The sequence below is a fragment of the Pipistrellus hanaki genome (genome assembly GCF_964339955.1).
Source record: "Pipistrellus hanaki genome assembly, chromosome: X".
Lineage (NCBI taxonomy): Eukaryota > Metazoa > Chordata > Mammalia > Chiroptera > Vespertilionidae > Pipistrellus > Pipistrellus hanaki.
The window spans coordinates 72,925,327-72,949,497 of record NC_140524.1 but is presented as its reverse complement, the minus strand read 5'-3'; the positions used below and the strand labels follow the sequence as shown (position 1 = coordinate 72,949,497).

The 24,171-nt window shown below is 38.3% G+C and overlaps 1 protein-coding gene across 2 annotated transcripts in view; it reads right to left on the bottom strand.

Moving 5' to 3' along the window:
* CHIC1 (cysteine rich hydrophobic domain 1) overlaps positions 1–24,171 on the bottom strand; it is a 153,763-nt gene that overhangs the window by 31,771 nt on the left and 97,821 nt on the right. For both annotated transcript variants that reach the window (XM_084869761.1, XM_084869762.1), the window contains exon 3: positions 9,154–9,309. In XM_084869761.1, coding sequence (XP_084725887.1) covers positions 9,154–9,309 — 156 coding nt within the window. The remainder of the gene's footprint in view (positions 1–9,153; positions 9,310–24,171) is intronic.

Genomic DNA, 24,171 nt, shown 5'->3' with positions numbered 1-24,171 from the left:
TTGACCTCCTGTGAGGATCAGCTGTGTCTATGCCAGGGGACCTTCTGTGGTCGAGACAGCCTTATGAGACCAGACTTGCAAAATTGAAAAAGCTTTTGTGCTCATCTTGAATGGGGCGGAGTTTCAGGGCTGAGCAGACAGTCTTGGCTTCCCATAAGCCCTGTCCTTGTACATGCACTTCCAGATCTCTTCCTTTTGCTGCTCTCCTGGGTGCCTGCCTGACAGTCCAGATTCTCCCCATAAGAGCATGGGTCCTCAGGGGCTCGTCTGGAACTGGGATTCAGTTCAGCTTTGACCTATGAACCAGGAGGTCACATTTCAGGTTGATTCCTGGTCAAGGCATATGCCCAGGTTAGAGCCTGCATCCCCATTGTGGGGCATGCAGGAGGCAACCAATCAATGATTCTCATAATTTTCTGTTTCTGTTTCTTTCTCACTTTCCCTTCTACACTGAAAATAATAAATATATTTCAAAAAAGGAGAGCAGCTGACACTCATCTAGGATCAATTGGTGAAATAAAGTCATATGGTTCCAATATCACCACATCTTTAGATTTTATAAGATAGTTTGTCTTTGATGTCTCAAATTTTATTTTAAATATTCCAATTTTTAAATGCTGGCAATGATTGGAATATTAAACAAAATATATAGAGTTGGCTGAATTTGGTCCACAGGATGACAGTTTGAAAATATAAACTTTTTTTTTTTAAATTGTGAATTCTTTATGAACCAAATTAATGCGGGATAGGAAGAAATCACTGCATCAGTATCAATCTCATTTCCCATTGAATATTTATCCAAAGTGTTCATAGTAAAATCAAATAATTAAGGAAATTGCTTCTCTTTATTTTAATGTTTAAACCAAAAAAAAAAAAAAATCTGTTCTTAAGTAATTGAAATAGAATATATTTGATGAAAAATCCAAATATAATAAGTGCACATTGAAGCTTTAAAAATAATGGGGGTAGCCGAAACCAGTTTGGCTCAGTGGATAGAGCGTCGGCCTGTGGACGCTCTATCCACTGATTCCGGTTAAGGGCATGTACCTTATTATGGGCACATCCCCAGTAGGGTGTGTGCAGGAGGTAGCTGATTGATGACTCTCTCTCATTGATGTTTCTAACTCTCTATCCCTCTCAATTCCTCTCTGTAACAAATCAATAAAATTCCGGTTAAGGGCATGTACCTTATTATGGGCACATCCCCAGTAGGGGGTGTGCAGGAGGCAGCTGATTGATGACTCTCTCTCATTGATGTTTCTAACTCTCTATCCCTCTCACTTCCTCTCTGTAACAAATCAATAAAATATATTTAAAAAAAATAATGGGGGTAGATAGATGATATTGATTTATAACCTTTAGAAGATATGACAACTTGGAAAATAAATGTATGCTGTCATTTTTTAACTTAAAGAAAGCCATTTGAAAATATTGTACATGCTTAAACAATATAAAGGCTCTATTTAAAGTAAAGCTCTAGCTCAGCTGGCATGGCTCAGTGGTAGAGCAATGACCTATGAACCAGGAGGTCATGGTTTGATTCCTGGTCAGGGCACATACCGGATTGCGGGCTCAATCCCCAGTGTGGGGCGTGCAGGAGGCAGCTGATCAATGATTCTCTCTCATCATTGATGTTTCTATCTTTCTCTCTCTCCTCCCTTTCTCTCTGAAATCAATAAATATATATTAAAAAAATAAAACTCTGACCTACTGATAGTTAACAAGAGAATCAATATTAGAATGTTGGCTACACACCAAGAGTCTGTTCTTTTCCTAGTCAAGGGCATATACCTAGGTTGCAAGTTGGATCCTCCACTCAGTCACGACGTGTGTGGGAGGCAACCAACCAATGTGTGTCTCACTCTCACATCAATGTTTCTCCCTCTTTCCCTTCTTTCCTTCCTCCCTCCCTCTTTCTCTAAAAATCAATGGAAAAATATCCTCAGGTGAGAATTAAAATAAATAAATAAATAAATAAATAAATAAATAAATAAATGAATGAATAAATAAATAAGACTTTAAGGAGGGCAGGAGAAAGATGGAAAGGAATATATAATTACTTCTTCAGAATTTGTTGGCCTTTATGAAACAATTGCACCACTATATCCCTGCAAGATGCTATGATTTTTTTTTTCTTTTTCTTTTCTTTTCTTTATTTTATTTTTATTTTTATTTTTTTAAACTATTTATTTATTTATTTATTTATTTATTTATTTTTACATATTTTATTGTTGGGAGCCAGCAGAGTTGAGGCAAGCAACTCAGTCTTAAGAAAATAGAATTAAGTTCCTTCTAGCAGAAGTTATGCAGTGCCCTGAGGGCTTGGCCAGAAGATAAGATTAACCTGCCGCTTAGCATCTTCCTGCCTCTTCTCCTTCCTGATCCTTCCCCCTAGATAGCCCAGCCTTGGAATGTTGCACCTTGGAATGTTACACCGCCCCGCGGGACCCCTCTGCATAGGCAACCCTGCCCCCCTTTGTTTCTGCTGTATAAATACAGCCATTTCAGAGAATAAAGTTGAGGCTTGATCAGAACCTTGTCTTGCCTCCATTCTTTCGCGTTCCTTGTTTGTTTCATTCTCTTAGGTGGTTCCTGCGTGCCCCCGTTGTTGCCCCGCGGGTAGGGACATTTTATTGATTTTTTTTTGCCCCCCATCCTCCCTCCCACACATCCTCTCCCTCCCCAGAGTTTTATGTCCATTGGTTGTACTTATATGCATGTATACAAGTCCTTCAGTTGATGTATTATCTCCCCCAGATCCTCCTCCCCTCCCCCCTGAAATTTGACAATCTGCTTGTTGCTTTACTGTCTCTATATCTATCTTTTGGTTCATCAGTTTATAATGGTCCTTATTATCCACAAATGACTGAGGTCATGTGGTGTTTCTCTTCCATTGATTGGCTTATTTCACTCAGCATGATGTTCTCCAATTCCATCCAGGTTGCTGCAAATGATGAGAATTCCTTCTTTTTTATGGCAGCATAGTATTCCATTGTGTAGATGTACCATAGTTTTTGGATCCAATCATCTGCTGACGGGCACCTAGGCTGTTTCCAAATTCTGGCTATTGTAGATTGTGCTGCTATGAACATAGGGGTGCATATATCCTTTCTGATTGGTGTTTCTAGTTTCTTGGGATATATTTCTAGGAGTGGGATTACTGGATCAAATGGGAGTTCCATTTTCAGTTTTTTGAGGAAATTCCACACTGTTCTCCACAGTGGTTGCACCAGTCTGCATTCCCACCAGCAGTGCACAGGGTTCCTTTTTCTCCGCAACCTCGCCAACACTTGTCGTTTGTTGATTTGTTGATGTTGGCCATTCTGACAGGAGTGAGATGGTACCGCATTGTTGTTTTGATTTGCATCTCTCAGATAATTAGTGACTTTGAGCATGTTTTCATGTGGCTTTTGGCCTTCCTTCTGTCTTCTTTTGAAAATATTCTATTTAGGTTCATTGCCCATTTCTTAATTGGATCATTCACCTTCCTTTTATTTAGCTGTATCAGCTGTCTGTAGATGTTGGAGATTAAACCTTTATCAGTGGTGTTATTTGCAAATATGTTCTCCCACACCGTGGGCTTTCTTGTTGTTTTGTTGATGGTTTCTTTTGCTGTAAAAAAGCTTTTTATTTTGATGTAGTCCCATTTGTTTATTTTCTCTTTAGCTTCCATTGCCCTAGGGGAAATATCAGTGAAGAAGTTCTTTTGGCATATGTCTGAGATTTTGCTGCCTGTGGCTGCTTCTAGTATTTTTATGGTTTCCCGTCTGATGTCTAAGTCCTGCATCCATTTTGAGTTTATTTTTGTGTATGGTGTAAGTTGGTGATCTAGTATCATTCTTTTGCATGTGTCTGCCCAATTTTCCCAAAACCATTTATTGAAGAAACTGTCTTGACTCCATTGTATATTCGTGCCTCCTTTGTCAAATATTAATTGAGCACAGTGATTTGGGTTGATATCTGGGTTCTCAATTCAATTCCATTGATCTATATGTCTGTTCTTGTGCCAGTACCAGGCTGTTTTGAGAACAGTGGCTTTGTAATACAGTTTGAAGTCTGGTATTGAGATCCATCATACTTTACCCTTCTTTCTCAGGATTGCTGTGGCTATTCGGGGTCTTTTATTGTTCCAAATGAACTTTTGGAGAGTTCTTTCTAGGTCAGTGAAATATGCTGTTGGTATTTTAATGGGGAGTGCATTGAACCTATAGATTGCTTTAGGAAGTATGGACATTTTGATGATGTTGATTCTACCAATCCATGAACATGTTATGTTCTTCCATCTCCTTACGTCTTCCTCTATCTCCTTTTTCAGTGTCGTGTAGTTTTCTGCATATAGGTCCTTTACTTCCTTAGTTAAATTTATTCCTAGGTATCTTAATTTTTTTGGTGCGATGGTAAATGGAATTGCTTTTTTAGTCTCTGTTTCTGTAGTTTCACTGTTGGTGTATAGAAATGCCATGGATTTCTTGGCATTAATTTTGTATCCTGCTACATTGCCAAATTCATTTATTAAGTCAATTAGTTTTTTAATGGAGTCTTTTGGGTTTTTTATGTACAATAGCATGTCATCTGCAAATAAGGATAACTTTACTTCTTCTTTTCCAATTTGGATGCCTTTTATTTCCTCCTCTTGTCTAATTGCAATGGCTAGTACTTCCAGTACTATGTCAAACAGGCGTGGCAAGAGTGGGCATCCCTGTCTTGTTCCTGTTCTTAGAGGGAATGGTTTTAGTTTTTGCCCATTGAGTATAATGTTGGCTGTGGGTTTATCATATATGGCTTTTATTATGTTGAGGTATGATCCTTGTACTCCCACCTTGTTAAGAGTTTTTATCAGGAAAGGGTGTTGGATTTTATCAAATGCTTTTTCTGCATCAATTGATATGACTATATGATTTTTATCTTTCAATTTGTTTATGTGATGTATCACATTTATTGATTTGCAGATATTGTACCATCCTTGCATTCCTGGAATAAATCCTACTTGGTCATGGTGTATGATCATTGTGATGTTCTTCTGGAGTCCATTTGCTAGAATTTTGTTGAGGATTTTGGCATCTATGTTCATGAGGGATATTGGCCTGTAATTCTCTTTCATTGAGTTATCTTTATCTGGTTTTGGTATTAGGGTGATGCTGGCTTCATAGAAGGAGTTTGGAAGTGTTCCTTCCTCTTGGATTTTTTGGAATAGTCTGAGGAGGATAGGTTTTAGTTCTTCCTTGAATGTTTGGTAAAACTCTCCTGTGAAGCCATCTGGCCCTGGGCTTTTGTTTGCTGGAAGCTTTTTGATTACTCTTTCAATTTCTTCCGAAGACACTGGTCTATTGAGATTTTTAATTCTTCCTGATTGAGTTTTGGAAGTTTGTATTTTTCTAGGAATATGTCCATTTCCTCCAGGTTGTTCAGTTTGTTGGAATAGAGTTGTTCGTAGTATTTTGTAACAATCTGTTGTATTTTGGTGGGGTCTGTTGTTATTTCACCTCTTTTGTTTCTGATTTTGTTTATTTGGGTCCTCTCTCTTTGTTTCTTGGTTAGCCTGGCTAGAGGTCCATCTATCTTGTTTATTCTTTCAAAGAACCAGCTCTTGGTTTTGTTGATCTTATGTATTGTTTTTTTGGTCTCTATGTCGTTTATCTCTGCTCTGATTTTTGTTATTTCCTTCCTTCTGCTTACACTGGGCTTTTCTTATTGCTCCTTTTCTAACTCTTTGAGTTGTAGAGTTAGATCATCTGTTACCATTTTTTCCTAGTTTTTTGCAATAGGCTTGTAAGGATATGAACTTCCCTCTCAAAACTGCTTTTGCTGTGTCCCATAGATTTTGGATAGTTGTGTTTTCATTGTCATTTGTTTGCAGGATGTTTTTAATTTCTTCCTTGATTTCTCTGGTAACCCAGTCCTTGTTTAATAGCAAGTTGTTTAGTCTCCATGTGTTTGATTTCTTTGGATTATTTTTATTGGAGTTAATTTCCAGTTTTATGCCATTATGGTCTGAGAAGATACTTGATATGATTTCTATCTTCTTGAATTTGAAGAGACTTTGCCTATGTTCCAAAATGTGGTCTATCTTTGAGAATGTCCCATGTGCGCTTGAGAAGAATGTATATTGTGTGGCTTTGGGGTGGAGTGTTCTGAAGATGTCAATTAATTACATCTGGTCTAGTGAGTCATTTATGATTGATATTTCTTTGCTGATTTTTTGTTTAGATGATTTGCTGAAGGGTGACAGTGGGGTATTAAAATCTCCTACTATGATTGTATTGCTATTAATCTCTCCCTTAATGTCCTCCAGCAGTTTTTTAATGTATTTGGTTGCTCCTGTATTGGGTGCATATATATTTTCCAGGGTTATTTCTTCTTGTTGGATTGTTCCCTTTAGTTTTATGAAGTGGACTTCATTATCTCTTATTATGTCTTTCACTCTGAGATCTAATTTGTCAGATATAAGAATTGCTACCCCAGCTTTTTTTTCATTTCCATTTGCCTGGAAAACTTTTTTCCATCCCTTCACCCTCAGTCTGTGTGCATCTCTTTTTCTGAGGTGGGTTTCTTGTAGACAACAGATATATGGGTCTTGTTTTCTTTTCCAATCTGTTACCCTATGTATTTTGATTGGAGCATTTAATCCATTTTCATTTAAGGTTATTATTGATAGGTACTCATTTGACCCCATTTTTATTCTATACCCATGTTCCTTCTTCACTTCTTATTTCTTTATGTTTACAGTAGACCCTTTAGCATTTCTTGCATTGCTGGTTTGGTGGAGATAAATTCCCTTAGTCTTTTTTTGGTGTGAAGCTCCTGATTTCCCCTTCAATTTTGATTGATACCTTGCTGGGTACTGTATTCTTGGATTCAGACCCTTCCTTTGCATGACTCCGTATAGTTTATCCCATTCCCTTCTGGCCTGATAAGTTTCTGTTGAGAAATCAGTTGCTAGTCTGATGGGGGTTCCTTTGTATGTAACTTTCTGTCTCTCTCTGGCTGCTTTTAAGATTCTTACTTTGTCGTTGTTGTCTGCCAATTTAATTATAATGTTCCTTGAGTCTGTCTTCTGGGATTCATTTTGCTTGGGACTCTGCGAGCTACTTGGATTTGTGTGGGTTTTTTCTTCTCTATTTCAGGAAAGTTTTCTGTCATTTCTTGAAATACTTTTTCCATGTCTACCTCAGTTTCCTTTCCTTCTGGAACCCCTATTATTCGAATATTATTTTGTTTTGTATTGTCCCAAAGCTCCAGTAGGTTCTCCTCCTGCTTTTTAATCTTTTTTTCTAGACGTTGCTCTACTTGGGTATTTTTTTCCATCTTATCTTCTAGCTCACTGATGCGGTCCTCTGCTTCATCTAGTCTACTCTTGATGCTTTCTATTGAGTACTTCATGGTAGCGATGTCATTTTTCATTTCTTCTTGGTTCTTCTTCAGTTCCTCATGGCTCTTCTTCAGGTCCTCATGGTTCTTCCTCATTTCTTCTTGGCTATTGTCAAATTTCTCTTCCATTCTTTTTAGCCATCCTATGATCATTACTCTGAATTCTTGCTCTAGTTGGCTGCTTGCCTCTGACTCGTTTACTTCCTTTTCTGGTGATGCCTGCTTTTCTTTCCCGTGCGGACTATGTTTTTGTCTCCCCATGGCCTCTCTTTTCAGGATGTCTGGTTATGTGGTGTTCCTTCTCCTTTCCGTGGGTGACCGAAGAACTCCCTTGAATCCACGTGTTTGCGCCGATTCAGGCTTCTCAGCTGCTCGATGGACCTCTCCGCTGTGGATTTTCCAGGCCTCAGAGAAGCTACTCCTTTCCTGGTAAGATGGTGCAGCCTTCCCTCAGAGCCGCAGCCCGCAGCTCGCTGCCGCCACCGTGGCAGTGCTGGCCACCCGGCCAGGAAATCCTGTCCAGCGGACCGCTCCCTACCTTCCTTGAGAACTCCACTGCCCCTCAGCTGCCAATCAACATTCCCTGAGCGACTCAGACGCTACTTTTATCTGTTCTGGGACCAGAGTCAGAACAAGTCCGACTGTTCGGTCGCCATCTTCAAGCTCCGCCAAGATGCTATGATTTTTGGATGTGGTTCAGCAGGTTACACATTATTTAAAAGTTTAAATAAAATCAATCAACAAACTTTGTAGTTTGTTCTCACATCTGCCTTTCTTCAAATCAAAAGAATCTTTCCAATATACTTTAAATATACTTGGCATATACTTTACATCACAGCTTTGAGTTTTGTAAAAAGAATAAGTAGCCAGTTACATTGATATTTACTTCAGTACTCCACTGACATTGCACTTATTTCAAATGATGGATTCATATTAAGTGATAAAGTATTGATAAAAACTGGACAAATTTAATCTCTCTGTCCCTGAGTTTATCTCTAGAATGAGGAGAGCATTGTTATGAGAATTAAATAAACCATGCAACATACGTGGCACATAGAGTTTAAAAATATTAGTTCTTCAGTGTGGAGTTTCCTCAAAAAACTGAAAATGGAACTCCCATTTGACCCAGTAATCCCACTTCTAGGAATATATCCCAAGAAACTAGAAACACCAATCATAAAGGATATATGCACCCCTATGTTCATAGCAGCACAATCTACAATAGCCAGAATTTGGAAACAGCCTAGGTGCCCGTCAGCAGATGATTGGATCCAAAAACTATGGTACATCTACACAATGGAATACTATGCTGCCATAAAGAAGAAGGAATTCTCATCATTTGCAGCAACCTGGATGGAATTGGAGAACATCATGCTGAGTGAAATAAGCCAATCAACGAAAGAGAAACACCACATGACCTCACACATCGGTGGATGATAAAGATCTTTATAAACTGATGAACCAAGAGACAGATATAGAGAAAGTAAAGCAACAGGCAGACTGTCAAATTACAGTGGGGAGGGTAGGGATATCAGGGGGAGATAATAGATCAACCGAAGGACTTGTATAAATGCATATAAGTACAACCAATGGACATAAAACTATGGGGAGGGAGGGGATGTGTGGGAGGGAGGGAGGGGGGCAATAAAAAAAAATCAAGAAAATATGTAAAAAATAAATAAATAAATAAATAAATAAATAAATAAAAAAATAAATAAAAAAATAAAAAAATAAAAATAAAAATATTAGTTCTTGCCATTATTATAAAATAAAATGGTTACTCACTCTTTTGTTGAGACAAATAACAGGCCACAGGCTGCAACCCAGAGTACAACAACAGCAGAGACAACCACACAGGAGCCATTTCACATTGACTGGGAGAGCCTTTTTCAAACACGCATTCACACGGCCAATGCTGGTCTTAAATTCTTCTGGGGCCACCTACAACAAGAGCATAATCTTTAACAGTTTATGGGCAACTTTCCACTATTTATCTCTAAACCTAAAGAAAATGTTTGTCTATTACAAGTACTTTAAGGAAATACATGTTTAAATAGATTTCCTCTCTTGCCTGGCCAGCATGACTCAGTGGTTGAACATTGACATATGAACCAGGAGGTCATGTTCCGTCCTGGTCAGGGCACATGCCTGGGTACAGGAGGCAGCAGATCAATGATTCTCTCTTATCATTAATGTTTCTATCTCTTTCCCTCTCCTTACCTTCCCCAATAAAAGCATAGTACATATTCCTGGATGACATTAGAAAGAAAAATATATATAATTTCATGTTTACAGAATTCATTTTGATGTTTAAAAACAACCTTCTCATATTACCAACAACAAAAAAATGACAACAGTAAAATTGGTGGTAAAGAATAACCATTAAGCAGTCATCTTACCAAATATTCTTAATATTAAGGCAATATTATTTGTAGTTCCCAGTCACTCTGACCAGAAGTTGAGTAATATTAGAAGTATAATATGAACCTATATACTACTAGAGGAAATGAAATTAAAATTAGACTTTGGCAATATTCCTGAACTACTTTTATTTATATACTAGAGACCTGGTAAATTCGTGCATTCACGGAGGAGAGGGTCCCTCAGCCCAGCCTGTGCCCTCTTCCAGTTGGACATTTTTAATGTTGCCTCAGTGGGAAAGGCTCTGGCCACCGCAGCTGCGCTTCTGGCTGACCACCGGGGGGCAGCTCCTGTGTTGAGTGTCTGCTCCTTGGTGGTCAGTGTCTGTCACAGCAACTGGTTTCACAGTTCGGTCTATTTTCATATTAGCCTTTTATTATATAGGATTAAAAAATATCATTACTGATTTTTAGAGAAAGAGGAAGGGCAAGAGAGATAGAAACATCAGTCAACTGCCTCCTGCATGCCACCTTACTGGGGATCAAGGCAGTAACCTTTTGGTGTAGGAGTTGACACCTAACCACTGAACCACACTGGCCACGCTTGGATTACTTTAAAAAAAAGACAGCTGTTGCCCAGCTGACATGGCTCAGTGGTTGAGTGTCGATCTATGAACCAGGAGGTCATGGTTCAATTCCTGGTCAGGGTACAGGCCCAGCTGGCAGACTTGATCCCCAGTGTGGGGCATGCAGGAGGCAGCCAATCAATGATTCTTTCTCATCATTGATGTTTCTATCCCTTTCTCCCTCTTCCTTCCTCTCTGAAATAAATAAAAATGTATTAAAAAAAAAAAGACAACTGTCAAACCTTTTCTGCCTGGCAAATTTGCAACATAATTTTAACACTTGCCATTATTTCCTTTATTTGTAGGCAAAAGCTACATTTACATAAGACTATGAGGAGAATACACTCAAGATATGGTCTTAATATTCAGCTTAAAACGGACTCATGATTGCTGTAAATTTTGAAAGTTGGAAAGTCATTATACAAATTTAGTATTTGTAACTACTACCTCCATTCCTGGAAGTGGCTGCTTGTGTTTCTTTGTAAACCATAACAAAGTCAGTTCAAAGGCATGAGATGCATAATTAGATTTATATTGAAAATTCTGCTTGGGGTTCAAAAGGACACTAAATATGGTTTGATTTCAGTGAAATCATGTTTCTGAATCACAAAATTATTCCCTTTGATTTAGAAAACTGGCAGGCTAATATCTATGAGGGAAAAACCCAGCACCTGGCTATGCAAGTAACACTTATGAAACTGTTAGGAAAAAGAAGCTGCTGTAAAATAAAACCCCAATTAGCATGTTTGTTATCAAAATATGGACCTTTACAATTCTAAGTAAAAATTAAACTAGAGGAATCAATGAATTAAATTTTTGTCTATTAATCAACACTAAAAATATATACATATTAGCAGATGCTAGAAAGATACATGATCACAGAACTCAGCACCATCATGATTAAAACATTAAGTAATTACATTAGCTTTATTAGAATCATTCATGTCATTTTTCTTCATAATATATTAACTAACAACAGTTGTGAAAATTATGAGGCTCAAAACTGTATTAACATGGGAAAAATAAACTAGTTTTGTTCTCCATCTATATGGTTAGCAATATGGTCTAAAGACAATTAATGAGTAAAAAGAATTCCAATTAAATGACTAAATTTTCAAGGTAAATACAAAAATAAATTGAGAGAACCATGGATTATAACTGAAAATAGCAGGCTAAACACATTAGACAAAATAATCAAGATCTGAATTCTAGTAACTTATTGGCTATAACAAATCCTAGGCAAATCCATTTAATTTTTCTGAGTTTTAGTTTCCCAGCTATATAAAAGGAGAATAATAGTCTTGTTTTGTAAGCTCACAGGAAATGGAAACCTTCTGACTGTAATGCTTTGAAAATGGAAGACTGTGAATCATATCTCTGGCTAGATTTGGAGATTTTGCATGAAGTTTCACTCAAACAGCTTTGCTGCACATTTAATTATAAACAAAAGGATAATCTGCTATATTTTGAAATCAAATTCAATGCTCGTCAGTACTTAAATTGGTCAGAGCAAAAATGATATACTTTTAATTTTATTTATAAACAATTATTATAAGAATTTACATTTATTTGAACCAAACTGATGGCATGTCAGGAAATAAGATGTTTTCAAAAAGATGTTCTTTTTAAAAACAAGGTACAAGGTGCTATACTAAGATTTACCTCTCAAACAGTGATACTCAACTTCTTTTTTTCCCCAGTGAACACCTGAGAAACCAAATAATATGGTAGTAGAAGTTAAATAACAAAATATATTGATATATTTAGCTCTAATCTGTAATATAATATTACTATCTGTTCTTTAAAATTGTGTATCCAGAAACATGAACACATTTTTAAAAAGTGATGAATTTTGATTTAAATTCATGTAAATCATAAAGTTATTAAATTATTCTGTTATCAGCAATGTTGGCTCTCGGTTCTTGACTTTGGCAAAGAAAGAATTAAGAGCCAAGCTGAAACCGGTTTGGCTCAGTGGTAGAGCATCAGTCTGCAGACTGAAAGGTCCCGGGTTCGATTCCGGTCAGGGGCATGTACATTGGTTGTGGGCACATCCCTGGTAGGGGGTGTGCAAGAGGCAGCTGGTTGATGTTTCTCTGTCATTGACCTTTCTGGCTCTCTATCTCTCTCCCTTCCTCTCTGTAAAAATCAATAAAATATATTAAAAAAAAAAAAGAATTCAGAGCCAAAAACTCTAGCACAAAGAGTTTATTGAGTATACAAAGTGAAATTACACTCGAAGAGAAGATTCAAGTGGGCTCCTCAGAGAGTTGCCTTGGCCTTTTAGAAAGAAAGTTGCAGAAATAGGAGAAACAAGCCAGTTGGGATACATGGACTCAGAAAACAAGTTATAGAGGCCCTTGGAGACAGGTTCAGGTGGTTAGCCAGGGATAAGTTGCCACTGCCTGCGGCTGCCTTGGTTTTATGTCTCATGGGGACCCTTACAGTTCAGGAGAAATAATGGGAAGATACACCCCCGAAGAAAGGGCAGGAGTGGGAGAAACCAAGATGGCGGCATAGGGTAGACACCTGAATGCAGCCTACCACACCAAATTTGAATTTAGAACTGGAAAACAGGGGAAACATGGCCCTGAAGCACCAGACGGCTGGCTGAGAGGAGGCTCTGCCATCTGAGAAGGAGAGAGAAGGCACGCTGAACCTCAGGAACTGTGAAGGTACGAGAACTGTGGGCACGAAAAGGCAGCCGCCGGACTTTGCTGCTGGCTTGCTTGCGGAGCACGGAGAGGGCGAGCCGAGTTCACTGCTGGCTTACTCCCTGCATGAAGAGAGGGCGGACAGCTAACACACGGCTGGCTTTCTTGTTCAGGAGAAAACAGAACCACCCTATTGCTCTGATAGACGGTCCCACACAGGGAAACTCCAGACTGTCAGGCAGTGGGCAGAGATCTCTGAGGTGTGTGAAGCCAATGGTCATTACTGAGGGGCTCAGAAACCAGACCCTCATAGGGAGGGGCTGAATAAAGCTTGTCTGCACTGCCCCAAGACTCCGCCCCACCCAAGAGGAGCACAGAAGCCCTTCCAGTGGCTAGCTTTCTCGTTTGCTGCAAATAGGACTCTCCTAGGGAGGGACAGACAGGAATCCAAAGCCTATCTGCACCTATACCAAAGAGGTGCGCGGGCCTGCAACCAATCTTGTGGGATTCACCAAGGCTTGTCTGTGCCACCACGAGACTCTGCCCCATCCAAGCGGAATACAGAAACCCTCCTAGCTGAGACACTTCTGATCCTTGTAGCCAAGTGGCTTGGAGATCAATGCTCCCCAGTGATACCAACAACAAGCAAGGCTTAACAACAAGACTGCACACACAGCCCACAAAGGGCTACACCAAGACTCTTCACCTCAGGTACCTGAGAGGCTGACCCACTGAACCATATAGGACACCTTAGCACACAAAGCCATCCTACCAACTCAGGGAAGCTGTGAAAATGCCGAGACAAGGAAACAGATCACAAACAAAAGAAATGGAGGACAAGAAGCAACTGGATATAGAGTTCAAAAGCACAGTTATAAGGTTTTTCAAGAATTTCCTAGAAAAGGCCTATAAAATAAATGAGACCTATGAGGATATGAAAAGGGATCAACTAGAAATAAAGAATACATTGTCTGAAATAAAAAATATTATACAGAGTCCTAAAAACAGAATGGAAGATTGTAAGAATCAAGTCAAAGATTTTGAACACAAAGAGCCAGAGGACACTCGTCCACAGAAGCAAGAAGATAAGAGAATCCAGAAAGTTGAAGATAGTGTAAGAAACCTCTGGGACAATTTCATGAGACCCAACATCAGAATTATGGGGGTCCCAGAAGAAGAGAGAGAAGATACCGAAAGAATACTGGAAGAAATAGTGACAGAAAACTTTTCCCCACCTGGGGAGAGAAATGGACTTACAAGTCCAGGAAGCGCACAGAACCCCAAACAAAAGGAATCCAAAGAGGACCACACCAAGACACATTATAATTAAAATTCCAAGAGCAAAAGACAAAGAGAGAATATTAAAAGCAACAAGAGGAAAGCAGGTAGTTACCTATAAAGGAGCACCCATACGATTGTCAGCTGATTTCTCAACAGAAACCATGCAGGCCAGACGGGATGACAAGAAATATTCAAGGTGATGAATAGCAAGAACCTACAGCCAAAAATACTCTACCCTGCAAAGCTATCACTCAGAATCGAAGGCTAGATAAAGAGCTTCACAAATAAAAAAAAAGCTAAAGGAGTTCACCTCCAAACCAGAGTTATATGAATTGCTGAAAGGGGTTCTTTAGGACGAGGAAGAAGATATAGATAAAAATTATGAACAACTAATACGTAACTATCAATAAGTGAAACTAAAAGCCAAGGGAATTAAAAAACCTGATGAACAATATTAACTGGTGAATATAATAGAATAAGAGGTATGGAAGGGGAGTGGACTGACGATTCTAGGGGAAAAGAGGAGTGGGGGTGCGGAAAAAGACTGAACATAGACTGTGCACCTATGGATGAGGACAATGGGGGGCGGGGAAAGGCCAGAGGGTGGGGTGGGAACCTGGTGGAGGGGGAAAAAATGAAGAACATTTCTAATAATATGAACAATAAAGATTTATTAAAAAAAAAAGAAAGTTCAGAAGTGTTTTAGAGAGAGAACATGCACTGGGTCCTGTCTTAAGGGTTTTTATCTGTTTCCTAAAGGTGGGAATTTTAAGGGAGGTCTCAGGGGAGGATCTCAATAGAATATCCATCAGTTTTCCAGGTCTGTTCTTTCAGGGCTGTGGTATCTACTGATTGGTTGGCACCATGGCAGGGAGTCATTAGTTATTGCATCTAGTCCTGATGCCAGCCGTGGCATTGCTTCATCTGTTTTTGCTGGGCCTGGAGCTGAAACACAACTGAGACCTAGATATTATTTCCAGTATGACCAAAAACCTGTCTCTCTGGTCAACAGACCAGATCCTTTTTTCCTAAGATTATTTGATGCCAATCAGAACCTCATTATCCTGAGGGCTTAATGCTTAAGGGAGTGGATGTGCAAGGGAGAAGGAGGCAGGTGAGTCAGGGTGGTGGACGGGGCCAGTTTGCATCAACTGTCTCAGTTTCCCCATTCTGCTTACCAAAATTTTTTTCTTACTTCTTACTATCCTGCCTCATTTCAATTTAATAGTTTGTAATTATAACTTAAATTTTTATTTAAAAAGTAAAATTTTGGGGCGGAGCTTGAAGATGGCGACCGAACAGTCGGACTTGTTCTGACTCTGGTCCCAGAACAGATAAAAGTAACATCTGAGTCGCTCAGGGAGGGTTGATTGGCAGCTGCGGGGCAGCAGAGGTTTCAAGGAAGCTAGGGAGCGATCCGCTGGACAGGATTTCCAGCCGGGTGGCCAGCACTGCCACAGCGGTGGTCACGGCGGCAGCGGCAGTAGCGGCGGCGGCAGCGGCAGCAGCGGCGGCGCTGTGAGAAAGGAGTGGCTTCTCTGAGGCCTGGAAAGCCCACTGCGGAGAGGTCCATCCAGTAGCTGAGACGCCCGAGTTGGCACTGGCGCATGGATTCAAAGGAGTTCTTCGGTCACCCACAGAAAGGTCAGAATTTGCGGGGAAAGCCTGAGTGATTGCGGTCCCGCGGCGCCGGCAGCCACGGTAGCTGGGGAGTTCCGGCCCCGCCTCCATGGAGCGCCCGCAAAGCTGAGCCCTAAGAAGGCTGCAGCGACATCTAGTGCTGGGTTTGGCATAAGCTTCCCCAGAAGCGGGAATTTTTTTTTATTTTAAAAAAAGCCAGGGGACACGGGACAGAGTGTTAAGAATCGCGGCTGTCCCGCCAAGGGCGGAACATCTGGACACCTCGGTGCCTGATCCCCTTCACCCCCTAGCTTCGGAATACTAGGGAAGGACTGCCTAGTTGGGCATATCCGGGGAATTTGCAGGGAGAAAGTGCCTCCCTGGAAACAAGGGATCGGAGCCAGAAGAGATAGTCTGGGAGCCAGCTGGCACCCTGCCAGCTAGAGCCATAGAGAAAGAAGGCCAGAGCAACCAAAAAGACTGGGAGGTCAAACCGGAAACACTGACACCTAAGAGCTGAATTACAAACTGCCCTTTTTTTTTTCTTTTTTTTTCTTTTTTTCCTTTCTATTCTTTTGTCTTTTAATTAATCAAAAATAAATGGACACAAATAACTAAGATATAGCCTACTAAAAATTAAGGATTACCTTACAAAACTGAGGTGCAGTGGAAAGCTGGGAACTGCAAGACTGTCTGGTCCGAGAATCAGAAGTGCCAAATACATTAACTGAGGAAGTGAGTGACCAGTACTGGTCATTTTTATGCTAATTTTGCTATTCTTTATTTTATTTTCATTTTTTACATCTTTTATTTAATTTTCATTTTTCATATCTTTTACTTAAGAAACAATTTTTTTTCTTTTTTCCTTACTTGATTTTACCTTTTCAATTATTACATTTTTCAATCTCTATCATCACTATTACTACTGCAATTTTGCAATTTTTAAAAAATTTTTTATTTATTTATTTATTTTTTCTCTCTCTAGTACCATTTTATTTTTTCTTTATTTTACATTGGGAGTAACCTTCATTCTATTTTAATCTCTACTATAGCATCATTCAACCCTATCTCAACTCAACCTTTACACTATCACTCTCTTACTAAACTTTACCCTTTAGTCTACAGTTTATCCTATCCCTTTCCGGCTTTAGTTTTTCCTCTATTCTCTCTGTATACCCCCTGCTAAAGCTCTCACTATACTTATAGACCTAAGTTCCAACCCCTAATCCAAGTGTATAAATACCAATCTCTGCACTATATTAACTAGTTAAAAAAAAAAAAAATCCGTTCTCCCCTCTATCCTTTTCGCATTGTATGTGTGAAGGTTGATTATTGTGAATTTTTATGCCTTTTAGTGAAATTGTTATGCTTAATCCTGTATTGTTATTGTTGCTTTGTATTTTTTTTTAAATCCTCTGTTTTTGTTTGTTTCTTTTACTTCTGTATATCATAGCCTTACTTAATAATAGTGGATATTGTAGTTTGTATTAATCTCCAAGTATTGTTACTGGCATTGGCTGGGGCCAGAGGTTTTTCTATGGCAATTTTCTCCACATATATATAGTTTGTTTCCCATTTCTCTTTTAGTTTGCTTCTTCTCTCTCTTTCTCTCTCTCTATCTCCCTCTTCTTTTTTTCCCTGTTTTCCAACTTCATTTTGTCATTACTTTTTTTTTCTTCTTCTTCTTTTTCTATCTCTTTATCCCTCTTTTTTTTTAATTTACTTAATTTTTTTAAATTTTAATTTTATTATTATTATTTTTTTAATTTTTCTTTATTTTATTTTTACCTTTATTCCTTCTCTCCTATCCCCTAAGTTGCCTTTCTCTAGTGGTCACCTTTATTTGAGGTTATTAATATTGTAAATACATTCCGGTTAAGTGCCTCTTGTGTTGTACCTGGTAGTGTTGTATTTTGTACCTCAAAATCAACGCAGGAGAAGGAATACCACATAACCAGACATCCTGAAAAGAGAGGCCATGGGGAGACAAAAACATAGTCCGCACGTGAAAGAAAAGCAGGCATCACCAGAAAAGGAAGTAAACGAGCCAGAGGTAAGCAGCCTGCCAGAGCAAGAATTCAGAGTAATGATCATAGCATGGCTAAAAAGAATGGAAGAGAAATTTGACAATAGCCAAGAAGAAATGAGAAAGAACCATGAGGAAATGAAGAAGAGCCATGAGGAACTGAAGAAGAACCAAGAAGAAATGAAAAGTGACATCGCTACCATGAAGTACTCAATAGAAAGCATCAAGAGTAGACTAGATGAAGCAGAGGACCGCATCAGTGAGCTAGAAGATAAGATGGAAAAAAATACCCAAGTAGAGCAACTTCTAGAAAAAAAGATTAAAAAGCAGGAGGAGAGCCTACGGGAGCTTTGGGACAAAACAAAACAAAATAATATTCGAATAATAGGGGTTCCAGAAGGAAAGGAAACTGAGGTAGACATGGAAAAAGTATTTCAAGAAATAATGACAGAAAACTTTCCTGAAATAGAAAAGAAAAAACCCACAAAAATCCAAGATGCCCGCAGAGTCCCAAGCAAAATGAATCCCAGAAGACAGACTCCAAGGCACATTATAATTAAATTGGCAAACAACAACGACAAAGTAAGAATCTTAAAAGCAGCCAGAGAGAGACAGAAAGTTACATACAAAGGAACCCCCATCAGACTAGCAACTGATTTCTCAACAGAAACTTATCAGGCCAGAAGGGAATGGGATGAAATACACAAAGTCATGCAAAAGAAGGGTCTGAATCCAAGAATACTGTACCCAGCAAGGCTATCAATCAAAATTGAAGGGGAAATCAGGAGCTTCACAGACAAAAAAAGACTGAAAGAATTTATCTCCACCAAACCAGCAATGCAAGAAATGCTAAAGGGTCTACTGTAAACATAAAGAAATAAGAAGTGAAGAAGGAACACGGTTATAGAATAAAAATGGCGTCAAATGAGTACCTATCAATAATAACCTTAAATGTAAATGGATTAAATGCTCCAATCAAAAGACATAGGGTAACAGATTGGATAAGAAAACAAGACCCATACATCTGTTGTCTACAAGAAACCCACCTCAGAAAAAGAGATGCACACAGACTGAGGGTGAAGGGATGGAAAAAAGTTTCCCAGGCAAATGGAAATGAAAAAAAAGCTGGGGTAGCAATACTTATATCTGACAAATTAGATCTCAGAGTGAAGGACATAACAAGATATAATGAAGGCCACTTCATAATACTAAAGGGAACAATCCAACAAGAAGAAATAACCCTGGTAAATATATATGCACCCAATACAGGAGCAACCAAATACATTAAAAAACTGCTAGAGGACATTAAGGGAGAGATTAATAGCAATACAATCATAGTAGGAGATTTTAATACCCCACTGTCACCCTTCGACAAATCATCTAAACAAAAAATCAGCAAAGAAATATCAATCCTAAATGACTCACTAGACCAGATGGAATTAATTGACATCTTCAGGACACTCCACCCCAAAGCCACAGAATATACATTCTTCTCAAGTGCACATGGGACATTCTCAAAGATAGACCACATTTTGGGACATAGGCAAAGTCTCTTCAAATTCAAGAAGATAGAAATCATATCAAGTATCTTCTCAGACCATAATGGCATAAAACTGGAAATTAACTACAATAAAAATAATCCAAAGAAATCAAACACATGGAGACTAAACAGCTTGCTATTAAACAAGGACTGGGTTACCAGAGAAATCAAGGAAGAAATTAAAAACATCCTGGAAACAAATGACAATGAAAGCACAACAATCCAAAATCTTTGGGACACAGCAAAAGCAGTTTTGAGAGGGAAGTTCATATCCTTACAAGCCTATTGCAAAAAACTAGAAAAAATAGTAACAGATGATCTAACTCTACAACTCAAAGAGTTAGAAAAGGAGCAACAAGAAAAACCCAGTGTAAGCAGAAGGAAGGAAATAACAAAAATCAGAGCAGAGATAAACGACATAGAGACCAAAAAAACAATACATAAGATCAACAAAACCAAGAGCTGGTTCTTTGAAAGAATAAACAAGATAGATGGACCTCTAGCCAGGCTAACCAAGAAACAAAGAGAGAGGACCCAAATAAACAAAATCAGAAATGAAAGAGGTGAAATAACAACAGACCCCACCGAAATACAACGGATTGTTACAAAATACTACGAACAACTCTATTCCAACAAACTGAACAACCTGGAGGAAATGGACATATTCCTAGAAAAATACAAACTTCCAAAACTCAATCAGGAAGAATCTAAAAATCTCAATAGAGCAGTGACTTGGGAAGAAATTGAAACAGTAATCAAAAAGATTCCAGCAAACAAAAGCCCAGGGCCAGATGGCTTCACAGGAGAGTTTTACCAATCATTCAAGGAAGAACTAAAACCTATCCTCCTCAGACTATTCCAAAAAATTCAAGAGGAAGGAACACTTCCAAACTCCTTCTATGAAGCCAGCATCACCCTAATACCAAAACCTGATAAAGATAACTCAATGAAAGACAATTACAGGCCAATATCCCTCATGAACATAGATGCCAAAATCCTCAACAAAATTCTAGCAAATCGGCTCCAGCAGAGCATCACAAAGATCATACACCATGACCAAGTAGGATTTATTCCAGGAATGCAAGGTTGGTACAATATCCGCAAATCAATAAACGTGATGCATCACATAAACAAGTTGAAAGATAAAAATCATATAGTCATATCAATTGATGCAGAAAAAGCATTTGATAAAATCCAACACCCTTTCCTGATAAAAACTCTTAACAAGGTGGGAGTACAAGGATCATACCTCAACGTAATAAAAGCCATATATGATAAACCCACAGCCAACATCATACTCAATGGGCAAAAACTAAAACCATTCCCTCTAAGAACAGGAACAAGACAGGGATGCCCACTATCGCCACTCCTCTTTGACATAGTACTGGAAGTACTAGCCATTGCAATTAGACAAGAGGAGGAAATAAAAGGCATCCAAATTGGAAAAGAAGAAGTAAAGTTATCCTTATTTGCAGACGACATGATATTGTATATAAAAAACCCAAAAGACTCCATTAAAAAACTAATTGGCTTAATAAATGAATTTGGCAATGTAGCAGGATACAAAATTAACACCAAGAAATCTATGGCATTTCTATACACCAACAGTGAGTTTATAGAAACAGAGACTAAAAAAGCAATTCCATTTACGATCGCACCAAAAAAATTAAGATACCTAGGAATAAACTTAACTAAGGAAGTAAAGGACCTATACGCGGAAAACTACACGACACTGAAAAAAGAAATAGAGGAAGATGTAAACAGATGGAAGAACATACCATGTTCATGGATTGGTAGAATCAACATCATCAAAATGTCCATACTTCCTAAAGCAATCTATAGGTTCAATGCACTCCCCATTAAAATACCAACCGCATATTTCACTGACTTAGAAAGAACTCTCCAAAAGTTCATTTGGAACAATAAAAGACCCCGAATAGCCACAGCAATCCTGAGAAAGAAGAGTAAAGTAGGAGGTATCTCAATACCAGACTTCAAACTGTATTACAAAGCCACTGTTCTCAAAACAGCCTGGTACTGGCACAAAAACAGACATATAGATCAATGGAATCGAATCGAGAACCCAGATATCAACCCAAATCACTATGCTCAATTAATATTTGACAAAGGAGGCACGAATATACAATGGAGTCAAGACAGTCTCTTCAATAAATGGTGTTGGGAAAATTGGACAGGTACATGCAAAAGAACGAAACTAGATCACCAACTTACACCGTACACAAAAATAAACTCAAAATGGATACAGGACTTAAACATCAGACGGGAAACCATAAAAATACTAGAAGCATCCACAGGCAACAAAATCTCAGACGTATGCCAAAAGAACTTCTTCACTGATACTACCCCTAGTGCAATGGAAGCTAAAGAGAAAATAAACAAATGGGACTACATCAAAATAAAAAGCTTTTTTACAGCAAAAGAAACAATCAACAAAACAACAAGAAAGCCCAGTGTGTGGGAGAACATATTTGCAAATGTTACCACTGTTAAAGGTTTAATCTCCAACATCTACAAACAGCTTATACAACTAAATAAAAGGAAGATGAATGATCCAATTAAAAAATGGGCAATGGACCTAAATAGAATATTTTCAAAAGAAGACAGAAGGAAGGCCAAAAAGCACATGAAAACATGCTCAAAGTCACTAATTATCCGAGAGATGCAAATCAAAACAACAATGCGGTACCATCTCACACCTGTCAGAATGGCCAACATCAACAAATCAACAAACGACAAGTGTTGGCGAGGTTGCGGAGAAAAAGGAACCCTCGTGCACTGCTGGTGGGAATGTAGACTGGTGCAACCACTGTGGAGAACAGTGTGGAGTTTCCTCAAAAAACTGAAAATGGAACTCCCATTTGACCCAGTAATCCCACTCCTAGGAATATATCCCAAGAAACTAGAAACACCAATCAGAAAGGATATATGCACCCATATGTTCATAGCAGCACAATCTACAATAGCCAGAATTTGGAAACAGCCTAATTGTCCGTCAGCAGATGATTGGATCCAAAAACTATGGTACATCTACACAATGGAATACTGTGCTGCCATAAAAAAGAAGGATTTCTCATCATTTGCAGCATCCTGGATGGAATTGGAGAACATCATGCTGAGTGAAATAAGCCAATCAATGGAAGAGAAACACCACATGACCTCACTAATTTGTGGATAATAAAGAACATTATAAACTGATGAACCATAAGATAGATATAGAGACAGTATATCAACAAGTAGACTGTCAAATTACAGTGGGGAGGGGAGGATGATCTGGGGGAGATAATAGATCAACCGAAGGACTTGTATACATGCATATAAGTGCAACCAATGGACACAAAACTCTGGGGAGGGAGGGGATGTGTGGGAGGGAGGGAGGGGGTCAAAAAAAAATCAATAAAATATATTTTAAAAAAATAAAATAAAAAAAAATAAAGAGAGAAAAAAAAAAAAAAAGTAAAATTTTGACTGGCCAGCTGTTGTGGCTCAGTGGGTGAGCATTGACCTATGAACCAGGAGGTTACCAATTGATTCCTGGTCATGGCCCACTTTGCTGGCTCAATCCTCAAGGTGGAGCATGAAGGAGGCAGTTAATTGATGAATCTCTCTCATCATGGATTTTTTTTTTTTTTTTTATCTCTCTGCCTCTCCATTTCTCTCTGAAATCAATAAAATACATTTTTAAAAAGTAAAATTTTAATTTAAGGTATAAAAAATTTGTCTTTCATTACATGCTTCTGGAAGTGAATTAATAAAAATATTTCTAAAATGTGGCAATTTTCCTTCTTCCTCACCAATACTTTCCACTTTTAACACATACTAGTCTCAATTTATACTCTCTTACTATGGTTAAATTAAAAACTAAATTCTCACGTTACTAAAAATGAGTATTAGGATATTTAAAATTTTAAGTATAGTTGGCATACAATAATATATTAGCTTCAGGTGTACAACATAGAGATTTGACATTCATATACTTTATAATGTGATCACCAACCACATTAAGTCTAGTAACCATCTGTCATCATGCAAAGTTATCACACTATTATTGATTGTATTTCCCTTCATTCTACTCTATTCTAGCAAATCAGATGTTTTTTCAGTTTTTTTTTTAATTTCAAGCAACACGATTTTATTTTATTTTATTTTATTTTTTAATAATATATTTTATTGATTTTATACAGAGAGGAAGAGAGAGGGATAGAGAGTTAGAAACATCGATGAGAGAGAATCATCGATCAGCTGCCTCTTGCACACCCCCTACGGGGGATGTGCCCGCAACCAAGGTATATGCCCTTGAGCGGAATCGAACCCGGGACCCCTCAGTCCCCAAGCCGATGCTCTATCCACTGAGCCAAACCGGTCTCGGCAAGTAACACGATTTTAAATATAATAATGTTATATGCAATAAACCTTAATATTTCAAGAAAAATGATCTTAAATATAATGTTACATGCAATAAACATTAATATCTCAGGAAAAACAATTTTAAATATGTTACATGCAAGAACCACCAATTATTCAAGAAAATTATCTTATATATAATATTACATGCAATAAACATTAATATTTCAAGAATGTAAGGATTTTAAGTATAATAATATTACCCAAACTGTACTAACATAGCATGATATCACAAAAGTTGTGATATAAAAGTATTAAAACTCTGCAAATAACA